This window comes from Corvus hawaiiensis, chromosome 30 (assembly GCF_020740725.1).
Source record: "Corvus hawaiiensis isolate bCorHaw1 chromosome 30, bCorHaw1.pri.cur, whole genome shotgun sequence".
In the NCBI taxonomy this organism is placed as follows: domain Eukaryota; kingdom Metazoa; phylum Chordata; class Aves; order Passeriformes; family Corvidae; genus Corvus; species Corvus hawaiiensis.
In genome coordinates this window covers 9,868,354-9,879,201 of record NC_063242.1, presented here as the reverse complement: position 1 = coordinate 9,879,201, position 10,848 = coordinate 9,868,354, and the positions used below count along the sequence as shown (strand labels likewise).

Sequence of the window (10,848 nt, the reverse complement as noted above, 5' to 3'; positions counted from 1 at the left end):
AATTTATAGACTAGAAAACTATACAAAATACAAAGAAAGGTAGTAAATAGGTGGAATATTTTTTAATGCAGGACTTCCCACACTAGACACAGTAGAAAACTTGGATGAATTAGAATTCAAGTTTGTCTTAAATCTTAAGCGCACTTAGCTATGTTTTAACCTTCAAGTCTTTTAAGGTAATTATAATGAAAAAGAGTACTTTCTACATAAAATGGGATTTCATTCCCTAAAAAGTTTTCATGCAGCTGTTTCTGAAGATAATTGGAGTATTTTAGGTAAAATGCCAAATACATTCTTTTAAATAGAAAACTTATGTGCTATTCACCAGGTTTCATGTTTAGAAATTGGCAGAAGCCAGTCAGAAAATTAATGTTTTTATAGCTATATTTGTTTGCAAGGGGATTAGGTCTAACGGGTAGTCTAAGATTTAGCTGCCTTAATTTGAAACATTGTTTCCCCACAAGCAGAAGCACAGTACCTTACTCTAGGATATTACACTTCATAGTCAAATATATCAGCCTAAATCCTTTATGATAAAGTCAGTATACAAATTCTAATATCACTGCTGCAGGGTATTGCTCTCCAAAACCAGACCAAGGCAGGTATCTGGGGAAAGTAATTCCTCTGGCTGGTGTAGTTACCTCTGAGAGAGCACATCTGCCAGGACAAAGATCATTTGCCTACACAGTTACTGGGGCCCCAGTCATGCCCACAGTACTTCTTGGTTTGGGGCAAAGTGCTAAAAGCATAAAGTATGATTTGCATCCAAAGTCAGAGTCTCGGAGGAGCAGAGATTTTGACTCCCACTGGCCCTCTGACAGAAAAGCAGAGGTGAAAATATTCCTTTTTCTGATCTCCAAAACCAGACTAATCAGCTATAAAATAACACTCTATAAACCAGGAGATGACACTTTTTAAAATTTACCTTTCTGACACAGATTGGGAGCAATGGGGTAAGATAAAAGCCTACATGTCTACCCTATAGTTGGGAGATAAAAAAGTAGGTACTATTGGTCTGGATAGAAAGCCAGTAATAAATATGCATGTGGCTTCATGCAGGAACTAATGGCTTTGCTTCTTACAATGCCCATGGAAAACAATAGTTTTTTAATATTGTCTATCTACATGATTTATATTTCATGCTAGTTCACAAAGGGCTCTGGTTAGTATGTGATTTATGGTTGGAGCAAAATAATTGTCTGAAGCCTAGCTGAAGGTAGGCTTTCAACACATTAATAATACATTAGCTAATGTTTCTTCCTTGGCATTGCCTATGCAAATTTCTATTATCATAATAAAAATGACTGTTTATTTTAGGTTGGAAACAGCTTTAGGTGAGAGCATGTTTTTTATCAGGTGTCGTGATTAAATACTAACTGCCAGTTCCCTGATAAACTTTTAACCAGAGCTCTTCCTTTAGTCTCAGCTGGTATTTGGCCAGGAAAGTAGAGGGAGAAAGAGCTAAAAATTGAGCGGAGCTCTTGGTGCACCTCTTTGGCAAGTGTGATAAAGTCCACCCTGGTTGGAAACTTCAAACACTGATAATGGTCACTGGAAAATGATTCATGAATGTGTATCATTCACAAAGAGAGGACATATAAATTCAGATTTAAAATATATACTGCCTCAATTCATTCATTTTGTCAAGTAAGCACAGGTGAAGACCATTTCATTCAAATTAATTTCTTTCTGACAGAGGCAAACGGCAATACATATTGTCTGTCCAAAAGAGTATTAGATTTGATTGCACTTATGTGAGGTAGATCAGAAATTAACTTCTCTGCTTGAAATAATTTGTGACTTGATTACCTGCTGAATCATTTCCCTTTTCCAGTGACAATTTCACACCAGCAGGCATATAAATAAAATATTGTATTTTTGTAAATATATAAGGCATTAATTCATGGCAATGTATTCTTCAGAAGGAATCATACACTGTCTTCCCTGCCACTGCCCACTAAGTTTGTATGTGTTGAGTTTCTGATACCATTTGACTTCCTAAGATTTCTGAAGAGACACAGCATTTGGGGTGACTGCTTTGAGGAATCTTCCTTTGTAAATTGTGACTTTCTCAGCAAATACAGTGTATGCATGTCATATGAACACAGGAGTATTTTTGTGGGGAAGTAACAAGACAGTTTGTCTGTATTCCTGTGATTCAGAGTGGCCTTGCTATGCATTTGTGCCCCAGGCTGCCCATGGGACTCATATGCAAATGAATATTTGATTATTCTGTCCGGTGCTATCCAAAGCAGCTGAAAATAAATACCAGACTGATCATTTTATAAGCTCAGGCTGGCTAATTTACACTCTGGAGACTGTAGAATGAAAATGCTTTGTATTTTACACATATTTTGCTTATCTTTTATTGCATTTTTGTTGTAGTAAAACAAGTAATAATGCAATTCATACATGGATTTTAAAGAAAAATACAGAAACTATAATAAATAATTGGAGAAAACTCTGTTGAAAATTACTAATAGCTATATGATTATTGTAAATCAAAACAATTTTCCATGCATGTTATATGATAAAAAAATATAGTCAAGAATAAATGGATGATTATCTTTGGAAATACAGCACTGTCTTCAATTTCATTGGCAAGAAATTTTCCACTGTAGAGTTCTGACAAGACATGCATGTTAGGGAGGTGACACAAATTCTGCTGTACCCTTATCTCTTACTGCAGAAATTAGAAAACTAAAGAGTGCCCAGGAATGCTGTGTGTTCTGAAACTGCTGTTCATTTTGAATGATAAACACAGAAATCTGAAAAAAAAAAAAAAAAAAAAAAGATTGCAATAGTTCTATCTCAATTTGAGAGCACATATAATTTTTCTCAGATCCTACAAGTCCATTTTTGTGTAGCTGAGAGGTGGTGAACAGGGGGCAGGGACTGCATGTGAAACCAGTTCTACAAACTTACAAATCATTCAGGGTTAATCTGTAAGGAAAATGTCTTTTTGTCAGTTAATTGAATAGGATTATGTACTTTTCTGGCTGGCAATTGAAAGGAAATGTTCCTCTCCTTTTTGATCCTTCAAGAGCTTTCTGTACTTTAAACAATCACTAGTCTCATTTTGAACAAAGCTTTTGTTTAATATGTTGTAAGGTGTCTTGAAAGAATCCTCTTCCAGGCATATCCCAGTTTTCTCCCTAAAATCACTGAATATTCTGATTTGACATACCTTTAAAATAGAAATTAAGGAGGAAGTAATATTCTGCCCAAAAGTAGGAGTTCAAAATCATCCTTTTGACATTTCATTAGAAATACCCAGGAAGCCACAATTATATATAGGCTAAGTATTTTTCTCTATTCCTTTGTATGACCATATCTTTTATTTAAAAGTGCATAATTATATAGAAGTTTTTGTTTGGATAAAAATAATGCAGAAACTCTATTCCTAGCAGTTGTTCCAAAATTTGTATAATTAGGAACTGAGTTGCTAGAAAATAAATGGATAGGTAAACTTTCATGTGCTTCACTAATTGCTATTCAGTTAAGGAAAAAAAGATTCAGAACAAATAATAAGGGTTATTCTCAGGAAAGAGAATTCTCCTGGCATAGTCTTGTAATTTTCACACTCATTAGACTTGAATGCAAAGCTAAAAGCAGTCAATGAAGATGTAAGATCATAATGTTAAGATTCTGGTTTGCTCTGTCATTTTTAAATGGGATACCATACCCACTTGATGGTGGACTAGCAAAAATACTTTTGTACCCAGTGGTACTCTTTAGGTACTGGAAGACTGCTACGAAGTCACCCCGAAGCCTTCTCTTCTCCAAGCTGGACAACCCCAACTGTGTCAGCCTTTCCTCACAGGAGAGATTTTCCATCCTTCTGATCATGTTTGTGGTCCTCCTCTGGACCCTCTCCAACAGGTCCATGTCTTTCCTATGCTAAGGGCTCCAGAGCTGGATGCAGTACTCCAGGTAGTTATATAAAATTACAAAGCTTTTCCTTATAATTCCATCACTGAAGCACTGTAATCATTTTTCTAGATTGCCTCTTTCCTATTTGCTGCAAGGCTAATCTCTAATGTTGTCTATTGATTTTGAAAATCTGAAATAAATCTAACAAACTTTCAACTACAGAATTACATTTCATCACCCCAGTCTGTAGCACACCACATACTGCAAATTCCTGTTTCAGAAAACTTCAGGGCAATGGTGCAGTAGATATTTAGGAAAAGAGTACATGAAGCTTTCATTAAGCTTATCAAACGAGTCAAACTTATTCCGCTGAAAGCGTTTATCGAGTACAATTTTGTGTAACAACAGTCATGTGCTATTTTGTCAATCCCACATATCTGTAGTTTTCCTTTCTCAAGCAGCTTAGGTCCATTCTTGTCCATCCCTGTTTTAAATATAAGTAAAGCAAACACAATTTCCTGGGTTTTTTTTTTTTTTCCTGTCCTAATATCGCCTAAATATCATGTTTTCTTCAGAAGTCGTTCTTCTGCCAGGTCCACCTCAGTGAGAAGTAATTAAACACATGGTCATCACTGCGGAGAGCACAGAAAATCTGTGTGTGACAACTAATTTTTCAACTTCAGATGGACTTGTGCCTTTTTTGTTCTTTTTACTTCTTTCACTTCTGTAGTTTAGTTATTTCTTTCATTAAGTTTGTTGTACTGACACAACAGTTCCGCGTTGGCTACTGGATGTCTACGCGGCTTCCTGAATACACGAGGCTGAAAGATGCCCTCCCGGGCCGTGTTTCCGAACGGATCTGCCACCGGAGCCGGGGATGCCGCGGCCGCTGCCATGGGCCAGCCCGGAGAAAAGTGGGCAAAAGCGGCGCGGCTGAGGAGAGCACCCGGCCTCCGCCCCGTGCCGTGCCCCGGGCTCTGCCGGGCCGAGGCGCCCCTCGCCCCCTCCCCGGGGCCCCGGCCGCGGGCGGTGGGCAGTGCCGGCGCTGGGGGCGGGCTCCGCGGCCGCGGCGCCGGGGGCGGTGTCCCCGCTCCGCCCCGCCCGCGCCCCGCCCGCTCCCGGCCGTAGGCGCGGGCAGCCGCGAAGCCACCGCCGGGCGGAGCGGGGCCGGGCGTGGGGCGGCGGCGGAGCGGGGCAGCGAGGGGCCGGCGGAGGAGCGGAGCGGGGCGGAGCGGCCGCCACCCGCCCGGCGGGGCGGTGCGGAGCGGAGCGGAGCGGCCGCGGGAGGAGCGGGGCGCGGGCGGAGCGGAGCGCGGCGGCTGCCGCTGCCTGGATGCCAGAAGCGCCTCTGGAGCCAGCGGCCGGCGGCACCCGGGAGGGCCCGGGAGAGGAGGAGGAGGAGGAGGCGACGGCGGCGGTGGTGGAGGAGGAGGAGGAGGACTCCGGGTGCGGAGGGGAGGAAACAGGCAGCGCTTGCCATGGCCTCCAACTTTAACGATATAGTCAAGCAGGGCTACGTGAAAATCCGCAGCAGGAAGCTGGGGGTGAGTTCTTTCTCCCTTCACCGGCCCTGCCCGGGGTGGGGGCGAGGGGCTGGGTGTCGCCTCGCCGGTCTGGGGGGCGGCGGTGCCCCGGGCCGGGGCCGCCAGCGCGGGGCGCGGCGACCTGCTGCCGGTGCTGCCGCCGGTGCTGCCGCCGGTGCTGCTGCCGGTGCTGCCGCCGGTGCTGCTGCTGCTGCCATTGGTGCTGCTGCTGGCTGCTGCTGCTGCCATTGGTGCTGCTGCTGGCTGCTGCTGCCGAGGCTTGGAGTTTGCTCCCGGATCCGGAGGGGTCGGTGGGGATGCGCTGCCATTGCGCCTCGGAGAGAGCCGGCTGCTCCCCTCTCCGGGAAGGCGCCGCTTCTCCCTTCTGTCTCAGCGATCGCCCGCCAGGGTCACTGTCCGCGAAAAGCTGCGCCCCGCGCCCCCGTCCTTCTCGAGTCCCCCAGCCCAGGCCGGGGCTGACACCCCCCTTTTGCCCGTCCCTGGGCTCCCCCGTCCCTCGCCCTGCTGCCTACGGCAAGGGCTTGGGTGGGGAGAGGAAGGCGTAGGCAGGATCTGTAAACTTTGTGTACAGATTCTTCCTCTCTCTCTCTCCCTCCCATTTCGGAGAGGGATGTTTTCAATCCGGGCAGGGTCAGAAAACACTCTGCTGGTACCGGAGTAACAGAGTAACAGAGAAAAGCAGGCGTGGAGGTGTGGTGGTGCTCTGCCCTAGGGCGTGAGTGACTGGGGAATGGGAGCCTGCAGCGCACCGGGGACGGGCAGGGAGGCAACGAGGTGGCAGCCTCGTGAACCTAAAGGCAGAGGCAGAGGCTGACAGTGATAAAAACTCGGGGCAATCTCTTAGGTGAGGGTGGCTGTTTGCAGTGCCCACCGGGATGCTCAGCGACACCGCGTTATCAGATTGGCCATGGGCACTTTCCCTGAAGGGGTGCAGCAAACCTTGAAAAGGCGATGAAGTTGGAGCAAAGTGTGTGCAGAGGTCAGGATTCTCTAAACTTCAGTCGGTCCCGGGAATCATATGTTTCGGCTGTCTCCTACCCTTTGTGAGAGAGCAGGAATGCTTGCTGGCTTGCTCAGCTACTGATGTTGCCAATAATCCCAAAAGGTCCAAGTCCCTGTTGGCCTGAGGCTGGGAGGAGGTCTGAGGTTCTTTTTGTTCACTCTTTTAGTTTTTCTTCAGGTGTGCAAAAAAGTGCAGAATCTCTACCTGCTCTCCCTTCCAGGGGGTGGTCCCTGCTTGCTCTGAAACCTAACAGCAGGGACCATGTGAAATCTGCCCTCCTCCAAGTCGTGCTCTGTGAGCTTATCACTGTGCTAATATTTATCTCCTCCTCCTTCTCTCCGTCTCTCCCTTCCCCCCAGATGCTGTGCTTTGCTTGCAGACACATTGTGCAGGATGGTGGGACACTAATCATAAATTGACCTTTGGAGCACTTTGATGACTTGGCAGGGCTGTTAATTCCAAAAGAGCACAGGAAAGTTTGGTCCAAACCCTTAATAGCCTCAACTACAAGTATTTGAGAGATGGTGTAAATCCAAAGAGAATGGATGCTCTTATTAATGATTTTACAACCCAAAGACTGTGCCTCAGTCAAGCATTAATCTTATCTGAAGAAGCAATTTCTAAGCCTTAGTTTGTTTCTGGCAGTCCTCTGCTTAACCTTTGCTCATCAGTTTTTCCCCTGCTCAGCAGTGTTATTGGATGGGCCCAGTAGAAAGCAGAGATGGTATCCCATCACCTTGATGTTTGTAGTTGGAAGCAGAGTTAATCTATTTGGTTTGCAAATCTGGATTTGAAGCCATCTCAGCGTCCTTTAAGTGTGAAATTATGTTTATGCATATCTCTATGTATGCAAATACTTTTATATACCTATGTCTGTGGTGTATGTGCAACAAATGTAGAGTTGGATGATACTTGCTTGACCTGTGTAAAAAAAATTGGGAAGACATTGATATTTCATTGCGGAATATCTTATGTAGCTTGAATATTTTGTTTTGAAGATGTTAATCTGATTTTTTTAAGGGGGACGCATATAACGTTTTTTTTGCGTGGATATTTTCCATGGTTGTAATGATTATCATACCTCTACACTAAGCAGAAGGGAAACAGTTCATATGGTGTCTGTGGAGGATTTTCTCCAACTGAAGTGTGTGAGGGTGACAATTCAGACTGTACAGCCTCAGGCAGGTGGTAGTATAAGCTTAAATATGACATATGGAAATGCACATCTGAATAAATCTATTAAATACAATTTAAAAGGGATTATATTTTATAGAAAATAGCATCAAAATTCAAATGAGTGTGATGGTTGAAAGGTATGAATATGTGTGTATATATCCATAGCTAATTGGATTCTCGTGACTGAATATCTAAATGCAATTTTTATTCACCAAGTGAAGCAATAAAGGTTTGTATTTTTTTCCTTTATGTCTGTCTCCAAGTCCAAACCTTAGTGACTTACACTGGAGCCATCATAATGTAGGTGAATACATCAGTTTTCAGGGATATAAATGTCTGCTAGCAAATGAAAATATTCATTAACCTCCCAAAATACTGAAAAGAGGGAAGAGAGCTATGGGTTCTGGAAAGTAAGGCCAAGATAACTTCTTAAATATGGCAATAGAATTTTATCTCTTGCTAGTTATGTTTCATCCTTACAAATGGAAGTTACTGGGGTAGTTTTTTGGGGCATAATAGTCTACATTCTTTGAATATTTCAAAGTCTCCTGAAAAGCAGATTGATTAAAACTTGGAGAGCTGAGGTGTCTAATACAAATTTTAGTGCTAGACTTGGGCAATAAGACTAATTCTAACCTTTAGGCTGGTAGCTAATTTGTTATGGAAATTCGTCCAATTCAGATTTTATTCTGTCTTGTTTTGTGACTGAGGGAGCCCTGGCTAGGAATCAAATGGAAGATACTTCAATAGTATATTTTCATTTTATTGAAAAAAGCCCCACAACAACAAGCTTTCATTTGGGAGAACTTTCTGGTAGAATTTAGTTTTTCAAGAATTTAATTTACAAAAATCCAAGTAGTAAATCTTTGTCTAACTGTAAAATAGAAATCTTTATGATTGTTTTCCTAATGAGGTATAACATTTACTTCTGACATTTTACACCTTGCTTTAAGTACTTGTTACCCTGTGTGCCTATTCCCCATATACCTTCAAATTCTATCCATAGCATGCGTGAAGTCAGGACTCGAGCTGTTTTCCCATCAGTAATTGATTCTGTTCAGAAAAGTGATTTGAAGACAAAAATGATGCCTGAATCTTGATGGAAATACATGGCAAGAAGAACTGTGAGAATTTGTCATTACTTTTTTTGCTTAGTGATACTTAATCATTAAATTTTGTTTTGCCTGCTTTTCACTGTAATCCTTAACTGCTTGTTTACCATTCGGTTTTACATCTTAATGAATTGCTGTTTATTCTTCTGACAGTATTTTCAAGTAGACCTCATTGTTCTGATACTTTTATGTTGTTAAAATTGCTTTTGTTGTAAGGTTGGATAATCAGCTGAGGAGCTTTACCAGCCTCTCTGTTGCTGTTTTCTGACACCTGGGAATATCATGGTTTCTGCCATGGAGCTATCAGGCCATGAAGAGACACATCCATCCAGTCTGATCACTTAGCCTGTCTCCCTGCTTTTGTTAAGCATGAGGTGTACATGAAACTTTTCTCTCTGGTGCCTTGAAATGTCAAATGTATGTTAAAGGCTATGTAGTATGCAAGCTCACTTGTATACATTGCATCTTCAAGGTATCACAGTGTCTTTGAAACTTAGAAACTGTAGTCATTGAGGATGACTGTATTAAAACATTTTTATAAAATCTGTTTCCCTGCAGCCTAAATATGCCTTTCTTTTCAGAGCCCTGGCATTCTGGCATTGTTTGATATTTTGCTTTTCTCTAATACTACATAAAGGAAATACTCATTCTTGCAGCCATTACATTTGACCTGTGTGACCCTTCTTTGAAATAAATTTGATTGTAATGTGGTGTGCTGTTCAGATCAGAATAGGTCATTTGTGTACTGTGGAACAGGACTGTGCTGTCTTTGTTCTTTTGGAATCTTTCATACTTGTGTCACATTAAAATTCATATGACACAATTTTGTACTGCACTGGCTGTGCTTATAGGCTGAAACTTTCTTGTAGCAGATTGGAATCCCTTTGTTGCCTCCTAATAAACTAAGCTGTGAAGATTTCATGCCTTGCTGAAGTGCTGTTTCTTAGAAGAAAAACAATTTGATGTCACATTAGGAAGTCTAATTAAAAATGAACATTGTGTCGCTTTGATAGTCTTGTTTTGACCCATATCAACCTTCGAAGTCATAATCTTATTGTTTGTTTGTTTCTGTCTTTTTTTTGTCATGCCTCAGCCATAGAACAAAAGAATCCTATCTATTGGAAATTTTCACTCAGTTTGTTAATAATTACTAGTTTTTCTGTGTTTCCACATACTAAGTGGAATTATTTTCTGGGTGCTTCAGTTTATACTCTAATATCTATCTGAAGAGAAAATTGTACCTGCCAGTCAGTCTTGATTGATTAATAAATAGTAGGTTGCTCTTAGTCACCAAATTAGAAGTTTTACTGTATAACCCTTCCCTATTTTTAAGCATACCTTTAGATCATTACAGGTACCTTTTCTGGAAATGAACACAATGTTTCTCCTTCTGCTGTTAACCCCATCTTCAATCAATCAGGACTAACAATGCTATGAATGCAAACCACTGATTGCAGCGTGGTTCCTCTTGAAATAATGCAATATGTGTCTTACAAAAGCCTAACATTCAATTGATATCGTGTGTATATTTAGGGTGAAGAAAGCAAAGGGACCTGCAAAATGTCTTGGGTTTGAGATTACATTGATTGATCGCGCTGGCTCTGCAAGTGGGTCATGATGAATACGGAGGGCAAAGTAAAGGTTCTTCTATTTCTTTGAGTTGCCACAGCATATACTAAGAAACAAGCGAACACATGAAAAAGTACAGGCAAGTAGTGCACCTGGAGTGGATATCCTTTCCATAGATTATTTTATATTATCATCTATGGGAAAGGTGCTCAGCCTGGTGGTAAGCATCGAGGTTGCCTTTTGTATAACTACATCCTGACCGGTGACATAAACTGTGAGTTATGTCTTGGAGCATGAAACTAATTTGAATGAAACTATAAAACCCTGATTCCTATTTATAATAAGTTCATTTTAGTTTTTATAAAGCTCCAGATGGACAGGATTTAGATTTCAGATTCCTTCCATGTAAAGGAGTTTCTTTTTCACGATAGTTCAAGGCAACGTGAGATATGGAATTGAAAGGATTTCACCGTAATCCATTAAAGAAGCTAGTCACATTCACTACTTAATACTGAAAGTATCATTTGAAATACCAATAATTACTGCTTTCAGTCTTCTTGCTACAGTTATG

General features: G+C 41.9%; 1 protein-coding gene across 2 annotated transcripts in view; it reads left to right on the top strand.

The window, feature by feature from the left end:
* Positions 1 to 5,276: 5,276 nt before the first annotated feature.
* DOK6 (docking protein 6) overlaps positions 5,277 to 10,848 on the top strand; it is a 261,564-nt gene continuing 255,992 nt past the window's right edge. Inside the window, exon 1 of one of the 2 annotated variants that reach the window (XM_048289556.1) lies at positions 5,277 to 5,417. In XM_048289556.1, coding sequence (XP_048145513.1) covers positions 5,352 to 5,417 — 66 coding nt within the window. In that variant the 5' untranslated portion in view covers positions 5,277 to 5,351. The remainder of the gene's footprint in view (positions 5,418 to 10,848) is intronic. The other variant, XM_048289557.1, reaches the window with a different exon arrangement.